The following is a 21969-nucleotide window of genomic DNA, read 5'->3' as shown; positions in this document are numbered from 1 at the left end:
AACAACAAACAAAAACAAAACAGACAAGAGGATCGTTGTTGTTTATATTGAAACACCAAAATCAAATTGGTGTGACATGGAAAATGAATGTCATTGTTGAAGTCTGTGGATGGCCATGGTTGTTCAAATCCACCCTGAAACATTTACAGTATGCAGGAGAAGGATTACACCAAATATCAGTCCAAACCGTTAAAGACATTACATTATACTACTACTATACTCCTACTTGTATTAGTTGTACAGTGGACCCCCACATATTCACGGTTCGCCACCCGCAGACTCACCTATATGCTGATTTTATCAAATTTTTTCCCACTCATTGTGTTCCAATATTTTTACGTTTGTTTTTTGTTGTTTTTTTCGTGCGTGTGGCAAACATACATTGGAGGTTTTATCAGTGTTTGTCTCTCCTTGCATGTCTGCGCGAGCGTGATCTGGTTCTGTTGGTGCGCAACAAAATACAGTACATCACCGCTGTCCTGTGAAAAACACATATGCCCAATTTGGGAATTTTTTTCACGTTAATGTGATGTCTGTAACACTGAAACACCATTCACGTAAGAATAAGAAAAATGAATAATATGGACATATGTTTTTCACAGGAGAGCGACGATATACAGCAGTGTGTAATAATTTGTATTTTTTTTTAGGGATAATAATTAGTCAAATATATTATTTTAATGAATTAAATTAGTCATGTCACACCAGGACGTACTGTCCCTGCACTTAGAGCGATGGTAATGAGCTAAAACCTGGACCAAACCAAAGACACTGTGTGTGTTTGTGGTCCTGCGTGTGGTCTGCACTCTGCCCCCTACTCAGACTCACACTTAAAAAAACAAACAGAGAGACCCCATCTGGCGTGGCTAAAGAGTGTTGAAAGAAAAACGGGCACCGCTGCAACATTGATACCAGATACGCATTTCTCTCGTTTATCCTTTTAAGTTTATTTTCTTTCCACATTCTCTTGTCTTTCTTAGTTCTTGTCTTTGCTCTTCATTTTCCTTTCTTCTTCTCAAATGCCACTCAATAAGTTTGGTCTTTGGGACAGAAAGCAGGCCAGAGGTTGGGCCAAGGCTTGGAGGGATTTTATCTACTGTGCTGTGAGAACGTATTTGCCCCCTTCCTGACTTTTTTTACAATATCGATTTAAATCGTAATCCCACAGAATCAAACAATCGAATTTGAAAATCGTTACATTCTTGATTCATATCGTACCCCATATATCAAGAATCATATCGAATCACCATTTGTGGCGAGAGGAGTTGCGGGTGTACCCTGCCTCTCACCCAGTGACAGCTGGAATAGCCTCCAGCATTCGCCTGGCCACTCCTACTGTTATCTATATCAAATTAAGGAACAAAGTAAAAGCAATCGGAGCGAAGCTTACTTTTACTTGCTTACTTTTTTGGGGAATATTTATGATAAAACTATTTCAGAATTCCAGGCATTTCTGACAAAAATATCTTGAGAAAAGCCTACTTATTTCCAACCCAAATGATCTTGCAAACCCATGGCACACCTGATTATCTCTCACAGCACACTATTGTGCCACAACACACTGAGAATCACCGCAATAAAGGCTTTCTACTCTATGTTCAGTCTTTATGTACAGTTCGGCATTTTGTTACAATTTGTGTTTGTTTTTGTGCTCTATCAACAAAGTTGGGTTGAGACTTGAGATTGTCTCCAAGATTAAGTCATGCAAGTCTACGTACCCACGTAGAAGTCTACATAACCTGCATGTACTGTGAAATTGCACATCGCTCATTAAATCAGATTTGGATGCTTTGCATGGTAATTTTACATAATTTCAGCAGACAGCTAGTATACTTTTAAGAGTTTGATGCAATTGTTATTGTTGATGTCATTGTTATTGATATGTGTTTGCCTTGCGACTTGTAGTTAGCATGTCACGATATCCCAAACGCAGAAGGTATTTATAGTGCACTTTACACATGGAGGTCTAAAAACAAACTGCTCACTTATTACAGTTTTTTTACACTCATTTTGGTAAATTTTTCTCAGATCAGATTTGAAATTCTCAAAACTACTTGTTCAATCTTCACATCGTCACTTCACACAGCACTTCAAAAACAATTTCTCATTTCTTTGAAAAAGTTGCAAATGCTGTGCACATCCATGAAAATAAATATGTACAATTCTGTTTCCTACATTATCACTTGCTTATGTCATGTTGGTCAAAATGTATTATAATGGGTCACTGTTGAATTTTCTCAAACACCCTGCAATATCCTGGCTTTATTTAATCGTATAAGTCTTGTATAAGCAAAATGTTTTTTATACAGTTCTATTAGACTTTTTTTCCCAGGTGAATCTTGACTTTCTCGAACAAAGGGAAATGTGTGAAGCATTAAATCAACCAATTTTCAGTCAAGTTTTTTTGGGGGGGGTTTTAAAATAGCTCACCGCAAGAGAAGATATTTGTTGTTTTGTTCACATTTCTAGTGTTTTTGGTTTTTGTCATTCTGATGGCACTGACATGTTCAATGACACAGATATTTACTTTTGAGAGATGAAATAAGGATTTTGAGAAAAAGATTGGCATTTGCAAGGGATCATTTTGCTATTTGTACGAATTGTTTACTGTATTGTAAATTTGAAGGAGGATTTGAGAACTGGAGCAAAGGTTCGGGAATGAATGGGAGGGGAGCGCGCTCTACCACTCCGAACATCGTGTGGGTGTCAGAGTGAATTTCCGAATGCACCCCATGTTGATGGTTACAAACGAGTTACGGTTTGACTAAACTTATGCTTCTAACTACATAAACTTTTTTTTTCTTAAATGGCATACCTTGACTAGAATCCAGCATTGCATTGTGGACAAAAGCAAAATCACAGTCGGTTCTTGCACCTTTTGCTGCTGTAAGACCTTGTTGTAGCCTAAGGAAGCCAGATGCTAAGCTAGCTATAAGTCACATATTCGTTGCCATGACTACTGCTTTTTTTTCTCCTTTCTATTTCTACTTTCGTTTGTTGGGTATCAAATACTTTTGATGCGTATGTTATGCATATGTTAATTTTGCTTTGCTCACTTTTTTCAACTGTATAAATATGGGAAGTCAAAATGGATATGACTATATGTATGTATTAGGAATGTCACAATATCGGCAATATCGTGATATCGCGATATTAAAATTGCCATAATATATCGTCGTCATGTCACCATATTAATTGCAGCAAATCTGTTTAAAAGCCCAAGTTGTTTTCCATTTGTGCAGTTCCACCACCCTCTGGTGGCTAGTTTATTGTGCAGTTCAATTTGATGGCACCTATGTTTAAGACCCATGCTAATCGCCAATAGGAGCCCATGACTAGCCAAGCCTATTTCTTTGTGAATGCTGTTACAAAAACATAATATTGTGGGTTTTCTTTTACAATATCGTAAGCTTTTTAGATGTCTCTGACCTCCCCACAATATTGTGCTAATTATCGCATTGTGAGGTTCATATTGTGATGTTATTGTATCATGACGTTTGGATATTGTGAAATCTCTAGTATGCATGTATGTATGTACGTACATACTGTCAGATTCCGCTTACCTGCAGGATTTTTGGGAAAATCCTGACCGGCTACGCCATTCAACGGGTATTACTTTTCCCCATAACCCTTGCTCGTTCTAACGCGACTGTGCAAGGGGACGGGAAAGTTTCCTAGCCGGTGTCGAGAGGAAGTCGCCTAGGTTGCTAACCGCCTTCAGATTTGTATAGCCAATCCGATTCTCAGTCATTTAATTATTCTTAATGAGTAACAGAGTTAAGAATTACTAATATGATTATTATACTTTTACTTTTACTTCCTACTCATTTTGAATTGTCGCACTTGTTATTGACCTAGGAAGTTTAACAGTCTTTGTTAAAACCGTATGGATTTGTTGTATATCTAGGCGGAGCAAGCTATTTAATTAATTTCTTCGGATGGTAACGAGACCTTTTATCATTAAGGTCTTAGCCGTTTGTTCAGAAAAAGTTACGTACAAGTTACAAACAATAATTCTTTATCAACCATCAATTCCTTAAAGGCAGGATACAGTCAATAAACAAGAAAATTGGATGATAATAAGGTTTATTACATAGTGTGAATTTAATTCAGTCATAAAAGTAATAATAATGATTTCCTTAGTAGTATAGGATAAAATGTAAAATCAAAATTATTGTTAAAGGCAGGTGTAACATTGAATAATAATAAGAAAATGGAACAAAAGTGATTAAATAATAGTCTTAATTTAAGTGAGCTTTCAAGAGTGATCAAGTCTTAAATCGCCCCAAACTTGATTAAAATAAGGAACTATTGGGAAGTAAGAAATTCAAATGCCCGACTGGCCAATTTCTTAAGCGTGCAATATAAAGTGAATTCTGTTCAGTTACCTTATTGAAGCAGTAATTTGGTTATGTCCAAAAAAGAGGAGAAATAATCTTTCTTGCTTGGGGACTAGAAAAGTGTCCCAAGAAAAATGCAAAATTACCTCCTTGTCAAAGCATCTTCTTGTAACCGCGGCAGGAGGGAGGAAAAAAAGGCGTGGAGCCTTTGTGACTTCACTTTTTATAGTCGCTGGTTTTTGGGAGGCTCTTACATTAACTGCGCATGTGCTAAAGCTTTTTTACTGAGAAACACATAGTTTATGCGTTGTCTCTTTAGCTAACCACGCATGCGTCAAAGTTGTTTTTCTCAGTGGGTTTGGTGAGGTAATCAGCCAGTGTTTTTCCATCATCTTCCCAAAAGTCTGTGTTGGTTTGATCATTCTTTGTAAGCAGTTTTCTTTTATCTCACTTAGATATAGACTAGCTCTAACAAACCCCTCATTATCTTATGGAACAACAAGTACATTATTCCCCAAGTGAATAACAGTCAACATGTTTGTGACAAATGGGTGCCCGAACACAACATTCTGACCGTTTAAGACACTTATTTTAAGACATACATGATAAAATAATCTGAGCACTTAATATTGTATATCCAAGCAAGCAATATAATGGATAACATATAAATACAATTCTTATTGCCACATTCTCTCCTATGTAGACAACAGGCTGATTCTTGTTCACATTAACATCGCACGTAACATCCTTTGAGAGCAAATGCACATGGGTTATTTAATACACAAAGCAGTGTCCGAGCAAGCAACATATACTGTTTCTATAAACTTGTAGCACATCAATCAATCAATCACATTTTATTTATATAGCACTTTTCATACATAAGAATGCAACTCAAAGTGCTTTAAAACATTCAAAGCAAAACATAGAATTATCTTCAATCAAAAGAAAAGATAAATTATTTAAAAGTTGTTGAAAGCCAAACTAAAAAGGTGTGTCTTGAGCTTCCTCTTAAAAATATCAACAGTCTCTGCAGACCTGACATCCTCTGGCAGGCTATTCCAAAGGTGAGGACCAAAACGGCTGAATGCAGCCTCGCCATGCAGTTTGGTCCTCACCCTTGGAATAAATAAAAGGCCCGCGCCAGAGGACCTCAGGATCCGCGAGGGCTGGTATGATAAAAGCAAATCAGATAAATAAGATGGCCCAAGACCATTAACACATTTATAAACTAATAAAAGTACTTTAAAATCGATCCTGAAACACACAGGGAGCCAATGCAGCAATTTCAAAACTGGCGTAATGTGCTCCCGCCCTCTGGTACTCGTCAGCACCCGAGCGGCTGAATTCTGCAGTAGTTGCAGTGGTGAAATGCTCTTTTTCGGGAGGCCAGAGAGCAGGGCATTACAGTAATCTAAACGACAGGAAATAAAGGCATGCATCAGCACTTCCGTGTTAGCCTGAGAGAGAAACGGGCGGACTCTGGCGATATTCTTAAGGTGATAAAAACCAATCTTGGTTACATTTTTAATATGAGGAATAAAACTGAGCTCAGAGTCAAAAATGACGCCAAGGTTCTTCACACAGTGTGAGGGATTAAAAATGTGTAGTTTTGGTAAAAGCTTCTCTCTCTGACCTTCGGGACGGATAACTAAAACCTCAGTCTTGTCCTGATTGAGCTGTAGGAAATTATCTGCCATCCATGACTTGATATCTAAAATGCAATTTAAAAGGGTATCAATGGGTCCTGTGTCATCAGGAGACACGGCAATATACAGCTGCGTGTCATCAGCATAGCTGTGAAAGCTGATGCCGTGTCCCCTGATGACATCCCCGAGGGGAAGCATATAAAGATTAAAAAGTAGGGGGCCTAAAATCGAACCTTGAGGAACCCCACATTTAATTTCATGAGTTTTAGAGGAACAAGTATCCATACTTACAAAGAAATATCGGTCTGTGAGATAGGAATAAAACCAGTCAAAAACAGTACCAGAGATGCCCACTAGATTTTTAAGTCTATTTAATAAAATTTGGTGATCTACTGTATCAAAAGCAGCGCTTAGATCCAGTAGCACCAAGACTGTGAGTTTTCTCACGTCTGCAGTGCACCTAATATCATTTAAAATCCTTAAAAGAGCAGTCTCCGTACTGTAGTTCATCCTAAAACCAGATTGATATTTCTCCAAAATATTATTTGTATTTAAAAAATGATTCAACTGGATGAAAACCAGTATTTCTAAAATCTTACTTAAAAACGGTAAGTTGGATACGGGTCTGTAATTATTAAAAACGCTCGGGTCAGAACCGCTCTTCTTCAGAAGGGGCTTCACCACCGCCGTTTTAAAGGCAGCGGGGAAGACGCCTGTCTGAAGAGAGCAATTGACTATATTTAAAATTTGTTCTTCAAAAAATCCATAAAATGTCTTAAAAAGAAATGTGGGAATTGGATCCAAAAGGCAGGTTGTTGGGTTTACCTGGGAGAAAACTCGAACAAGTGTCCTTGCATCAACCAGGGCAAAATTTTCCAGTGTTTCCTCATGTAAATATGATTGTCCGGGTTTATTAAAACTTGTGTTTTGACGGGCTAAAAGACTGGATCTTATGTCATCGATTTTACTTCTGAAGTGGTCTGCAAAGTCCTCACAGAGAGCATCTGTTGGTCTCTGTGGGGACTTATTAAAATCAGAACTAGTTAAAATTTCAAAGGTGGAGAAGAGAACCCTGGGGTTGTTTTTATTGACTGTAATGAGGTTTGAGAAATAGGAAGATCTTGCCAGTTTTACTGTTTTATTGTAGGATTTCAGTTGTTCGCATAAAATTTCATAGTGTACTGTAAGTTTACTTTTTCTCCACCTCCTCTCTGCACTCCTGCATTTTCTCTTTGATATTTTGATAGCATTGTTTCTCCACGGGGGTACAGTCTTTGTTTTTGTTGTTTTAATTAAAAGTGGAGCTACTGAATCTAATGATGATTTAAGATGTAGGTTAAAATTGTCAACAATAAGATCACAGGGTGCAGGTAAAATGTCAGCAGGAGTGCTTTTTAAGATCTCGATAAAATTTGCAGCCACCTCAGAAGATAGGTAGCGTTTCTTCACTGTTCTGACCGGGACTGCTAGATGGTTAAAACTGGCGATGTTAAAATAGACACAGTAGTGGTCTGACACTGCCAAGTCAACAACAGAGGACACACCAGCAGACAAGCCATAGGTTATAACCAAATCCAGGGTGTGTCCTCTGTTGTGAGTTGGCTGCAAGACGTGCTGTTTAAAATCCAAGCAGTTTAAAAGGTTTGAAAAATCTCTGGATAGTGGGTCCGAGATGTTGTCCATGTGTATATTAAAATCGCCAGTTATTAATATTCTGTTATAACTGGAATATAAAATGGATAAGAATTCTGAAAATTCTGTAATAAAAGAAGTGGAATGATGGGGAGGTCTATAGACGGTAATGCAGAGAATAGGGGGACTGCTAAAAACAAAGGCATGGTGTTCAAACGATAAATAGCTGCTAAAAATGATCTCCTTTGATAAAAGAGTATTAATAAAAATTGATGCAGTCCCGCCTCCTTTTTTGCCATCCCTTGTAGAAAATAAAAAGTTAAAATTCGGTGGGCAAGCCTCGTTGAGAGCAACTGGAGCATCTGTACCAAGCCATGTCTCAGACAAAAGTATACCATGTAAATTATTGTCTAAAATCAGGTCGTTTATGATAAAAGTTTTGTTTAAAAGGGAGCGAACGTTCAGCACGGCCAGATTAATTATTGTGCTGGACGTGCGCTCATGGTGGTACGAATGAGCAGTATTAACATATACTAGATTACCACTGTTAAAACCACGTTGTTTGTGTGTGCAAGGGAAGCGTCTGCCGGTGATGGTTTCAATGGGAAAGTTGTCCGATAGTGGTAATGATAATGAGGGCCTGCAGGGGGAGCTAGTGAGGGTGGTGGTACTGTGAGCAGCTGGTATTGGCCTGTAAGTGATGGTAGTGACATTGTCATTGCAGCGTTTATGAGTAGAAGAAGAAATATGATTGGTAAACAAGAGTCAGCTGGGAGTGGAATTGGTTACGACATGGTGGATGTTAGCGGCTAAAATCTTGCTACCAAGAGAGTTCGGATGAACACCATCCGGCTGGTAAAAAGACGGGCGATTCCAGAATAGGTTAAAATTGTCAATAAAAGCAAAGTCAAGGTGGCCACAAGTGCGTAGGAGCCACGTGTTCAAGCTTAAAAGGCGGCTGAAGCGCTCGGCTCCACGAGACAATGCCGGCAAAATGTCACTCACCCAGACCGACAGACCGCAGGTTCTTAACAAGGCAAAGAGGGCGTGAAAGTCTCTCTTCGTCTGCTCAGACTGTCGGCGTATTGTCTCGTTTGTCCCAACGTGAACGATGAGCCGGGTAATGGATGATGGCAGAGAGTCAAGAACACCCGGCAGGATGTTAACTATGTCCATGACTTTCGCTCCGGGAAAACAGCGGGTGACGCAGCCGGGATAATGAGTACGTCTAATGGTGCTGTCGCCAATTATAACGGTGGTCGGTGGGTGACGTGAGGAGGGAACGCCAAGGGACTCACCACCGGCGGGAGATTCACGACCCCACTGTCCAGGATGGCTCCGCCGAGGCCGAGTGAAGACGGTGGATGACACCGATGAGTGTCGCCGATGATGCTGGTGATGACGACCACCCTTGTACCGGGACACCGCGTCCCGGAGCAGCCCGACACGTGAGTGGACGGCCGTGTCACCGGCGGACCCGCCCAACATGGGGTTCCCGGCCGAGGTCGTCGCCGTGGGTGGCGGGGAATCCGAGGGAGCCCCTGGGAGCACAGCCCCAGCGTCGGACGCAGCAGTCGGTGTCTCCGACTGCTGTAGTGCAGTGATGGGAACAGGAGACTCACTCGCCAGGGCGGCGAACCGATTCCCCAGGACCAGTTGGGGGCGGTGGGGTGGCTCCCCGGCCCTCCGGCCGCGGGACACCACCTTGACCCAGGTGTCACTCTGCAGCGGTGTCGAGCAGGATGGCCCCGGGCAGGCAATTGGATCCCACTTCGCCGTGTCCGAGAGGCCAGCCGCCTCAGCCGTCATTGTCGCCGACAGGATTTCACGAGCGCGCCTCCTCATGACCACCGCGGAGAGTTCGGGGAAACGGGTCGCGAAGCAAGAGATGACCGATTCCTTCTCATGGAGCTCCTCTGAGAGACGACGAATATCCCTTCTTAGGTCAGAGATTGTCTTATTTGCCTTCTCCAGCAGGCCATTGTGTTCGTCGCTGTCGTCTGAAGGCATTTTAATACACTAGCTCCAAGCTAGCCCCAAGCTAGCCCGTTTCCGTCTCAAGCTAGCTGTATGCTAGTCCGCGAGATCAAGCGACCCAGAGATTAACAAAAATTTAAATAAATGAATAATAATAAAAAATAAGATAAAAATTAAAAAGAGTAAAAACGCAACGCGCAGGTGAGGTAGATTCGAAGGCGAAAGTGCAGAAGTGCAATCGATACCATCCACGTCCAAACTCTGACGTCACTTCCCGTATCTCGTGACCCGTATCTCGTGACCCGTATCTCGTGACTTCACGTCTGTGCTTAGGTTATTGACGACCAATTATATGGGCATTGACTTTGGTATGTTCATTCTTACTAGAATCTGTGCTTTTAAACTTTTAGACTTTATTAGGTTGTCCGAGCTGGCAAGTTTATAGAAGTCAATTGATTAATGTCGACATCTAGCGTTCAAAATATGGAATTGCACATTGGGCGTTTCAATCTTGATGGTACTAGGGCTTTAACCAATATAGATTTACACACCACATCACATCACCTTGACGAGGCACACCACATGACAATACATAAGTAAGTACATATATACGTATGTTTGTATGTGTAATATTTGCCCACTTAGAATTTGTATTTTATCTGTGTTATATGTTGTAGACTGGCATGATGCAGGGCTGGTTCAAGACATTGAGATTGAAACAGGACAAAACCTAGGTTCTGACAGAATGGATAAACGGTGCAAAAGAAAGAAGAGTAAATACCCCAACCTCAGTAATCTGAAGGACAGCGCCAACACATCCCGGGCTCGGCTTGAGAAGCGGATATTTAACAAGTAGGTTATTTTCTGGTTTTATGGCATGATTTAACACTGTCTCTGTAGCACAGCTTGTTTTTGTTGTTGTTTCTACATTTTCTTATTTTCTCATCCTCTACTTTTCCCTGTAGGAGCGCCATGCGCAGAGTTGCTGAGACGATGAATAAAGTTGACAGCAAAAAACACGAAAAGTTTTCCAACCAGTTCAATTATGCGCTCAACTGACCTTAGGAGTTATTTTTCATTGTTGTATGTTATTATCATTATTATTGTTTATCAATAACTACACTATATAATTTTGTTTTTCTGCTAACTTGACAAAACAGAATCCCAAAATGTAATTGTAATTGCCATGCAACAACAAGTGCAGAGAAAAAGTAAAACAATCCTACGCCAACAAGTATAAATATCTGATCTTGACCATATGTCAGTCACTCCAGGATTTCACAGGATTTTTTTATGATTGTTGTCTAAAATGCGTAATTTCGTGGGCAATTTTCCTAAAAGATGCAATAAAAGTTGCGATAATTAGGGCCCGAGCAGCGACCGCTTTAAAAAATGGCGCGCTAGCGCCCCTTAGAAATTTTTAAAAATCCAGCCCCGGTTGTACGTTTCTTCGAGATCTACAAAAAATTGGTGGTATGTGTAACAGTTCAAGGTCTACAAAAATGTCTCTTGGAGCCATATGCTAAACCAAACAGGAAGTTGGCCATTTTGAATTAAGTTTAAAGAATGAATTTGCTCTGATTACAATACCTGCTAGAACTTGACCCATATGATAATTGCTTCGAAAAACCTACTGACATTTGATAAAAGTCGAAGCCTGAAGACATCTCCGAACTTATTTTTATCGTAGCGTATGGTAGTGCAACCTACTGGCTAAAGGAAGTACATGTTTTATTCTTTGATCTTTTTCTCCTCGCAGGTTATGTAATACAATACAATACAATTTTATTTATATAGCGCATTTCATAACAGCTACAGCTGTGACAAAGCACTTTACAAACAGTAGACAATAAATAAAGACAGTAAAAGGCCGTAATACACAAGTATTGATAAATATAGATATAAATAATATATAAGGTATGAATACAAAATATATAAACAAATAAAGCCAATAAATTACCATAAAACACAATTGACACATGGAGAAAGCCGAAAATTTCAGGTCTGATCATAAGCCAGAGAATAGAAATGTGTTTTCACCCGGGACAACGTCACGCATATGAGGAACAATTAGATGGCCGGACTAAAATCCACCTTCGCCCTTGCTTAGTTTGACCCTTTTTAAAAACGTTGCCCGCCCGTCCTCCGTCCCAAAATATATATGTATATTTTTTTGACGGAGGACATATATATTGTATATATGTGTGTGTGTTGTATATATATATATATATATATATATATGTATATATATATATATACTAAGCAAGGGCGGAGGTGGATTTTAGTCCAGGCATTGACCCTTTTTGCCAATCCGGCCGCGACCCCCCACCCTTAACCTGGGTACACTTCCGGCCTCGACCCCCCGCCCTTATTCATAAAAAAAAGTCGGCCCCCGCCCTGTTCCCCCCCACCCAAAAAAACCTAAAACGTGCATGATGTCGCCGCGAGAGAGTTGCTAATGGCGAGGTTTATTTAAAGATCATTAGCTGGCTAATTTACTATTATATATACCCGCTGTGGACACGCTTCAAACATGCTTCAAACACGCTTCAAACGCGCCACTATTACTTACCCAGCTGCTTGTGCTTACCTCCATTGTGAGCCCTGGGGATGGTTTTGTCATATTCTATAATTATTTGGGTCCAACAGACCGCAAGGAGTCGCATTCAACAAGTTATTTTCCACACTTCCCCTCCTTCACACTTCCCGGCCTTCAAAATAAAAGCATACCAGCAAACCACGACACAGCAGGTTTGCTACGGCGTATTTCCAGAGCAAAAAGGAGAGAGAGAGAGGTGAATTGCGTAAGTCGCATGTACGAGAGCCTTTTGCAAACATACTCAACGAACACACCGCCTCCATAAAGGTTAACATCAAAATAAAGGTTACCAAATAAGACATTGAGTCATTGATGCCAATGCAATAGCTTTAGCGGACTTTTACTTTGAAGTTGGACCGTGTTGGCGTAACAGCTAACCTGACTTCTGTTTTCGACTTTACAGCAGTTTTAACGCTTGCAACCAACACAACGCCGTCCTGAAATCATATTCAGTCGCTAATTTAGGATGCGTCCAAACCTCTGGTTAATTACGCTGTTATTGTATGATACGGCACAAGTCTCCGGCGTTAGTGGCTAGGAGCTGTTATCATTAGCTGGTAGTTCAACAGCTGTTCCTTGGTTTACTTTTTTTTTTTTACTACTTTTGCATTATTGTGGACCTAGATTACTTTGTAATGTGCAGTCCATGTTTAAAGGAAGGTGCCTTAAATTGCACTTCAAGGTCTTCTTCATAATGAAAAAGAAAGATAAAATCATAATAAAACTTTGTTTTCATTTATTTTATAAAAACACTTTTGCCCAATAAATGAAGAAGAAAATATTCAGCTTAAAATGTCTGGCAGGATACCTAGAAATTTATACATTGTACCGCTTACAAAATAAGAATGTATCCTGCCTTATATTGCGTTAAGTTATGTTCTTAAATCCAAAACGGGCATATTAGACATTTAGCGGTTGATTTTCTTTTTATGGCCAAAAGCGTTTTAGAAAATAAATGAATTATTTTTTGCTGTATTGTTACTCTTGCGTGTGAATGTGGACGCAAGTCAACAGCGAGCCAAACTCTGTTCAAAATGAATACGGGAGTCAGGAAGTCGGTCCTTGCTGAAAACCTTACTTAAATCATGATATTCTTGAGGAACGTAGTCTAGACAGATTCTTTCTGTGGCTGATTCAACGACTAGAATGTTACCCCCTTCGGACGATTTTAGACAATGCGCGTGGCAAAACGTACTCCAGTTTTCAAGCGCTGGTTTATCCCAAGCAATATCTGGGTTATGTAGTTTTAACCAAGGTAGCCCCAACACCAGGGGTGCCGCCTGCGACGGCATGACAATAAATTTTCTTTGTTCAAAATGGTTTAACCCTAATGGTCCAATGACCTGTATAACAGTAGCCAGTAGCCGGCCATCGAGATCTGACACCTTTTTTTGGAATGTGAGAGGTTCCCAGAGAAAACCCACCGTGCCGCCCGAGAAGATATATATTTAACAAAATTTATTTACGGAAAAAATAAATAAATTTCACATCCGCAAAAGTACAACAGAGGTCGCTAGCTATACCCGCCGGGAGAAAATGATCAAAAAACGCTTGCAAAGAAAAGCAAGGAGACTAACAAACGCAAAATTACTTGTCAACTGAGGGACAAGGAAAACTCCAATCTCAAACAAACAAAACATGTCAGTATGAACAAACAAATATTATATACACGGAAAACCCCCCAAACAGATCGAACAACGAATAGGAACAGTAGTAACTATAGGTCACCGGGGCCCCCCTCTGGAGCCAGGCCTCAAGGTGGGGCTCATTGCCGAGTGCCTGGTGGCCGGGCCTGTACCCATGAGGCCCAGCCGGCGGCTCAGCCCGAAAAGACGACGTGGGTCCCCCTTCCCATGGGCTCACCGCTGGTGGGAGGGGCCAAAGGGGTCGGGTGCCGTGTGAGCTGGGCAGCGGTTATAGGTAGGGAACTTGGTGGTCCGATTCCCGGCAAAGGAAACTAGCTCTTGGGACATGGAATGTCACCTCTCTGGTATGGAAGGAGCCCGAGCTGGTGTATGAGGCTGAGAAGTTCCGACTAGATAGCGTCGGGCTCGCCTCCACACACAGCTTGGGCTCTGCTACCAGTCCTCTAAAGAGGGGTTGGACACTCTTCCACTCTGGAGTTGCCCAAGGTTAGAGGCGCCACGCAGGTGTGGGCATACTTGAAATACTCCCGAACAGATCGAACAACGAATAGGAACTATAGTGTCGAGAATAAATAGTCTCTTGAATCACGGAGGTAAGCAAGGCAATAAACCGACAGCAGGCAGTTGTGGAAGCAGTCCTTTTAAAAGTCTTGATCAATCATTCACAACAGGTGCGGCGTCAGAAGGCACACCCACTAGTCCCACCGCTGCCTGCAACAGACCAGAATCATGACACTGTTAATCTTTTTGTGAATTATAAAATGATATAGTGGGCCTGTGGCAATAATGCCACTTATACTGCGCAGTGTCCGTCTTGACTTTATTCAATGCACTGAGCCTCGTAAACTCACCATAGTATCCCAATTGCTTGTTCTTCAAATGTCGGATTAAGTTGGTTGTGTTGAAACTTTTGGCCGTGCTCCCCGCGCGAGGTACCTTTTCATGGCATATACAGTAGTACACAACGCAAACTCCACACTCACAGCAAACAAGTCTATGTTCACACCAACTTCAGTGGTCGGGATATTTGATCAAAGCCTTTTATTCCCGATCAAAACATCCGATCACTCGCAGCTCATGCTTCGCAGCCTACAGCCATGTTGCGTCCCTCCCCTCTGCTCGCAACGGCGACGTCCGCGAGCTTTCTGACGGCGCGTTCTAATTGGAGTCAATGTAGCTCGCGCGGGCGGGCGCGGTTGCGTGCAGGGTGGCGTGAGTGATGCTTTTGGACGAAGGAACGTCGTCGCGTATTAAACAAATCAACTTTTTTGCCATTTCGTCTCGCGGCAGCCAAGCATGAGCTGCGGATGATCGGATGTTTTGATCGGCAATAAAAGGCTTTGATCGAATATTCCGATCATGTAATTTTTCACGAAAATCGGACGATTATGATCGGTGCCCGATCGATCAGAGCATCCCTAATATATATATATATATAGATAGATAGATAGATAGATATATTAGGGCTGTCAGTTTAGCGCGTTATTTTGGAAGTTAATCCAACCCCCTTTTGACGCAGTCAATTTTTTTGATCACGTGATTAAGGTTTCCATAGCAACCAGCGGCTGCATTGATCAAGGCTGCTGGTCACCATGGTCTATACATGTATCTTGAAAAAAAAAAGCTTTAGAGTAGAGGACTCGTTACATCTGCGTCAAAATATGAGGATGAATTGCTCGGCAGACACGAAAAACCCCGGATTCGAGTGGAATCAGTTCCATCATTCCGGTTCACCCGGAACCGTTCACATTTTAGAATGTCGGTTTCGATTCCTAGTTAGCCACGCGGAAGAGCTATGAACAAAGTACGGCCGATTAAAAAAATATATATATGTGCGCGCATGGCGCACAGCCTCGGGCTCCTGCCGCCGAAGATGCGTAGCAATAGCACGTTAGCTCACCTCCACTCACGCTCAGCTCCTCGGCTCACTTCGTCCCGGCCAGCAAGCGTGGGCAGCGGCGGCGGCGGGGACTCTGGCGGGCCAATTCCCACAGATCTTCACAGCTGCGAGGCCGCTGGGACACCGCGGTGGCAGCAGTCGCCCTTCACGGGGTCGGTCAACCTGCCTGGGCCGGCCCGGCCGGCTCATTCGGCCGACGCCTAGCCATAGAATGATGCGATGCGGCTCATGACCCAAAGTCAGAATTGGCTAAGTACGTCTAATTGCAACATTGAACCAACAAGTTCAACACACAATTGCACATATCCAGCTAATATTTAGCTTATATCATACGAAGCTGCGGCATATACATAAATGCTGTACATACAGAGACATCCTATGGTTACATAGACTGCTTAGATTAGATAGACCTTCCTTGCTTGCCTTTAAAATGCAGCGTTGTGTTTGTCATATATATTTTCTCTCTGAAGCAAGACAAGGTTAGCCAATCAATTGATGTTCAGTAGTATGCTTTTAGTAACAGCTGAAAGATGCACGCACGCGTGCGCGTGTGTATGTGTGTGTGTTTCAAAGGGCTGAGGGGCTGTTCGTGTGAGTTGAATCCAATGCTTAAATTTTCAATTGAAGAGATAGTCAACCCACACTTTTTTTTTTTCAAGAATATGTTCTATGCAGGCCTCCTATTTTATTACTTCTGTCGACTGAAAATGACATCACAGATGCCCTGAGGGCTCAAATAATGACCAATCATGGCTCAGTTTCAGAAAACAGGTGAGCTGTGATTGGTCGTTACGTGAGCCCTGAGCAACTGTGATATCATTTTCAGTTGAAAGACGTGACAAAATGGCCACCCCCGGTGATGAATAAAAACAGGTGGATTAACTCTTATTCCACAAACGCAATATTTATCAGAATGCCTTATTTCAACTAGTGGGCTTGCATGGAGCATATTCTTAAAAGATAACATGTTTGGGTTGACTTTTCTTGAATAAAGTATTTACATAAGAAAATCAATCCTCTTATTCATATTAATGGTATTAAAACTCAAGAAAATAATGGAACTGAAAAATCAAGAGATTTTTTTACAATAAATAAAATATGCGAATAACTACAAGATAACTATGAAAAAACGAGATTGACTACAATTAAAAATTTTAATCGCTTGACAGCACTAATATATATATATATATTAGGGCTGTCAAAATTAAAGCATTAACTAACTAGAGTCACTGTCACAAAGACTGGCTTTTACGTAGTTTTACTTTATAAAGTTGCTCGACGGCTCATTGGAGAAATCCAAAATAATTTGCGCACTTTGTAAAGAAAATTCAAATACCATATTAGTTGTATGTCTTTGGTGTATTGTTCGACAGTTGTATTTTCCAGGAAAAGAATCATATTCAGGTATCAAAGAAAGCTATTAGAACAGTCTTTGAATCAAAATATACTTTTCATTTTTTTTCATATTAATTCCAATATTTTACTGAAATATCGGTTCCAAGCTACGTAAAGAATTGTAGTTGAAAAATCTGATTAATCACTATTAATCATGGAAATTTTGCGATTAATTAGTTACAAAATTGGAATCGTTTGACAGCACTAATATATACTAATATATATATATATATATATATATATATATATATATATATATATATATATATATATATATATATATATATATACACGTGTGTGTATGTATACAATATTTGTTGTATCTGTTGCAAATGTTGAGTTTTCTTTGTTAAATTATGGCTGAAATATATCTATATTTAAAGTTGTTTTTATTTCCATCAAACATTTTGTTATTTGTGTTCCACTGTTGGTGCCGGCAAGATTTTATGTTGCCATGTTTACCCTAATTTACCCAGTAAATATTAATAAATAAAATAAAGGTTAAAACAATATGTTATGTATCCCTTTGTGTTGTGTCTTTCCTTTGTCTGTTAATATAACATATTTGTGTGAGTCTTGAGGCTTTGTCAGACATAGATAGTGCTCACTTTACATGAGCTCACACAAGTATTTCATGATTGATAAGTGCTTTGCAACCACCCAAATTAATGAATTCCAGTGTTAATAAGACATTTATTGGAAAAGAAATGTGTGAGTTTAGTACATGTCTGAATAGGTGTGTGAGTGCATGTATCTAATAGATTGTTAATCATTTGCGTATGCTTTCTAAATGACCTTACAAACCATTAACAATTCCTAGATGACTGATTGGTGAATGATGCATTACATCATCGAGAAATTTTGAATCTGTAAATTACAAAGTATGAAAATGCAATCACCGTTGTGGATGAGTTTATGAATGATGAGTAAACCATATGTTGTCAAGGTTTCAGAAGGACCTGGAACATAAGCGGACTCTAAAAACGGGGACTCAGATGCAGCTTGAACAAAAAGAGTTTATTCCCAAAATACGCAAGACCGATAAAGTGCAACTAAAGATGATGGTATGAAAAAAACATGAAACAAGCAAACTAAAAACGTTTGTAAAAGGCAAGGAAAAAGACTAATGAAAATAGCTTGTCGTAAAAAGACAAGAAAGAGCCAATATGCGGGATTTACAAAAAATGAGACTAGATTTAACAACAAAAATACTTACTGTGAAAATACAAAATGAAGCGAGATAAGCGGAGCATGAACAAGAGCAACGTCTCGAAAATTCAATACATGTGGACAGAGTCATGAGCAAGAGGAAGGATAATCCGACAAGGAAGTGACAGCTTGGCAGTCTAAACAGCACTGATTATGATACGTGACAGGTGCGCTGCTGGAGCGAGTCACCCACCACTCAAGATGGGAACCAGACAAACAGAGCAGAGTCATTACATATGTAACTGTTTATTAACTGTAGGAGCAGATTATGTTTGTATATAATGTTGCACAGTGTAATTACTGTTTTTTGTTTAATTGGTTACAAAACCTAAGTAGTAACCGGGGAGCACCTTCCCTTGCCTGGGAGCACGGCTCAAAAGACCCCTTATATCGAAAAAAATAAATGGACCACGTTTTCCCTTGCCCGGACATGGGTCACCGGGGCCCCCCTCTGGAGCCAGGCCTCAAGGTGGGGCTCATTGCCGAGTGCCTGGTGGCCGGGCCTGTACCCATGAGGCCCAGCCGGCGGCTCAGCCCAAAAAAAACGACGTGGCTCTTCCCATGGGCTCACCACTGGTGGGAGGGGCCAAAGGGGTCAGGTGCCGTGTGAGCTGGGCGGCGGTTATAGGCAGGGAACTTGGCGGTCCGATCCCCGGCAAAGGAAACTAGCTCTTGGGACATGGAATGTCACCTCTCTGGCATGGAAGGAGCCCGAGCTGGTGTATGAGGCTGAGAAGTTCCGACTGGATATCGTCGGGCTCGCATCCACACACAGCTCGGGCTCTGCTACCAGATTTCTGGAGAGGGGTTGGACACTCTTCCACTCTGGAGTTGCCCAAGTTTAGAGGCGCCACGCAGGTGTGGGCATACTTATTGCTGGGTTTACCCCAGCAGCCTCCCTCCGCCTTAGGGTGGGGGGACGGGTCCTGACTGTTGTTTGTGCCTATGCACCAAACAGCAGTGTAGAGTACCCACCCTTTTTGGAGTCCTTGGAGGGTGTGCTGGAGAGTGCTCCACCTAGGGACTCCATCGTTCTGCTGGGGGACTTAAATGCTCACGTGGGCAATGACAGTGAGACCTGGAAGGGAGCGTGATTGGGATTAACTGCCCCCCGATCTGAACCCGAGTGGTGTTCTGTTACTTGACTTCTGTGTTTGTCATGGATTGTCCATAACGAACACCATGTTCAAACATAAGGGTGTCCATATGTAAACTTGGCACCAGGACACCCTAGGCTGCAGTTCGATGATCGACTTTGTAGTCGTATCATCGGATTTGCGGCCGCATGTTTTGGACACTGGAGCTGTCAACTGATCACCATCTGGTGGTGGGTTGGCTTCGATGGTGGAGGAAGATCCCGGTCTGTCCTGGCAGACCCAAACGTATTGCATGGACTTGCTGGGAACGTCTGGCAGAATCCCATGTCAGAATGAGTTTCAACTCCAACCTCCGGCAGAACTTTGCCCACGTTTTGAGGGAGGCGGGGGACATTGAGTCCGAGTGGACCATGTTTCGTGCCTCCATTGTTGAGGCACCCGATCGGAGCTGTGGCCGCAAGGTGGTCGGTGCCTGTCGTGGCGGCAATCCCTGAACCCGCTGGTAGGATGCTGTCCAGCTGTAGAAGGAGTCCTATCGGGCGTTTTTGGCCTGTGGGAGTCATGAGGCAGTTGTCAGTTACCCGCTGGCCAAGCGGAATGCAGCTTTGGTGGTTGCTGAGGCAAAAACTGGGAGGAGTTTGGTGAGGCCATGGAAAATGACTTCCGAATGGCTTCAAGGAAATTCTGGTCCACCATCCGGCGTCTCAGGAGAGGAAAGCAGTGCACCATGAACACTGTATATAGTGGGGATGGGGTGCTGCTGACCTCAACTCAGGACGTTGTGGGTCGGTGGGGAGAAAGCTTCGAACACCTCCTCAATTCCACCGACACGCCTTCCACTGAGGAAGCAGAGCCTGGAGACTGCGAGGTGGGCTCTCCTATCTCTGGGGTTGAAGTAACCGAGGTAGTTAAAAAGCTCCTCTGTGGCAAGGCCCTAGGGGTGGATGAGATCCGCCCAGAGTTCCTAAAAGCTCTTGATATTGTGTGGCTGTCATGGTTGAGACGCCTCTACAACATCGCGTGGACATCGGGGACAGTACCCCTGGATTGGCAGACCAGGGGGGTGGTCCTCCTTTTTAAGGAGGGAGTGTTCCAATTACAGAGGAATCACACTCCTCAGCCTCCCTGGCAAGGTCTATTCAGGGGTGCTGGAGAGGAGGGTCCGTCGGGAAGATGAATCTCTGATTCAGGAGGAGCAATGTGGTTTTTGTCCCGGCCGTGGAACAGTGGACCAGCTCTACACCCTCAGCAGGGTCCTCGCAGGTGCATGGGACTCCAGGCTACATGTGTTTTGTAGACTTGGAGAAGGCATTTGACCGTGTCCCTTGGGGAGTTGTGTGGGGGGTGCTTCGAAAGTGCGGGGTACCGAGCCCGCTGATAAGGGCTGTTCGGTCCCTGTACCACCGATGTCAGAGTATGGTGCGCACTGCCAGCAGTAAGTCAGATTTGTTTCCATGAGGGTTGGACTCTGCCAAGGCTACCCTTTGTCACCGATTCTGTTCATAACTTTTATGGATAGAATTTCTGGGCACAGCCGAGGTGTCGAGGGATCCCGGTTTGGTGGCCTTAGTATTGCAACTCTGCTTTTTGCTGATTATGTGGTACTGTTGGTGGTACCCCTGGATTGGCAGACCAGATGGTGGCGGTACTGCCTGCCCCCACTCAGTCTCTCCTGCTGCAGCCTCCACCTACTCCTCCTGCTGGGTGTGTCACCCCCTCCCCTCTTTTCTCCACAGTCTCCAGCTCCCAGCTACACCAGACAGCCACCACTCCCTCCTGCCCAGCCTTGGCCTTCACAACATCTCAGGTGAAGAACCAGCTGAAGAAGAGGAAGGCAGCGGGTCCAGATGGCATCAGCCCCCAGCTCCTCAAATCCTGCGCAGACCAGCTATGTGGAATTGTCCAGCACATGTTCAACCTGAGCCTGAAGCTGGGCAGAGTCCCCCAGCTGTGGAAAACATCCTGCCTGGTCCCGGTGCCAAAGACCCCCCACCCGAAGGAGCTCAACAGCTTCAGACCAGTGGCGCTGACGTCTCACCTGATGAAGACCCTGGAGAGACTGGTCCTCATCCACCTGCGCCCCCTGGTGAGCTGCTCCTCAATGGACCCACTCCAGTTCGCATACCAGCCTGGCATCAGTGTGGATGATGCCATCATCTACCTCCTCCACACTTCACTCTCCCACCTGGAGAGGGCAGGGTGCACTGTGAGGATCATGTTCTTTGATTCCTCCAGGGCTTTCAACACCATCCAGCCCACCCTATTGGGAGAGAAGCTGGAGCGGGCGGGGGTGGTCCAACACCTCACCACATCCAGGACTACCTCACAAACCGGCCACAGAATGTGAGGACACACGACTGTGTGTCTGACGTGCTCCTCTGTAGCACCAGGGCCCCGCAGGGAATTGTCTTGGTTCCCTTCCTGTTCACCCTCTACACCTCGGACTTCAACTACAGCACCCCTACCTGTCACCTGCAGAAGTTATCTGACGACTCTGCGATTGTCGGCCTCATCACAGGCGGAGATGA

The 21969-nt window shown here is 42.8% G+C and overlaps 1 protein-coding gene across 4 annotated transcripts in view; it reads left to right on the top strand.

Annotated features, from left to right (window-relative positions):
* uvssa (UV-stimulated scaffold protein A) overlaps nt 1-21969 on the top strand; it is a 160479-nt gene that overhangs the window by 127360 nt on the left and 11150 nt on the right. For 2 of the 4 annotated variants that reach the window (XM_086024185.1, XM_086024184.1), the window contains 2 exons: nt 10273-10447; nt 10561-17370. The exons of the other annotated variants lie outside the window; for them this stretch is intronic. In XM_086024185.1, coding sequence (XP_085880311.1) covers nt 10273-10447; nt 10561-10654 — 269 coding nt within the window. In that variant the 3' untranslated portion in view covers nt 10655-17370. Of the gene's footprint in view, nt 1-10272; nt 10448-10560; nt 17371-21969 lie in introns of those variants that run through there. 4 annotated transcript variants of the gene reach the window in all.

The sequence above is a fragment of the Filicampus tigris genome, chromosome 2, assembly GCF_054856515.1.
Source record: "Filicampus tigris isolate MCC_2025a chromosome 2, RoL_Ftig_1.0, whole genome shotgun sequence".
Classification (NCBI taxonomy): Eukaryota; Metazoa; Chordata; class Actinopteri; order Syngnathiformes; family Syngnathidae; genus Filicampus; species Filicampus tigris.
Note: the sequence above shows the minus strand (reverse complement) of the source record. Positions and strands in the feature narration are given on the sequence as shown.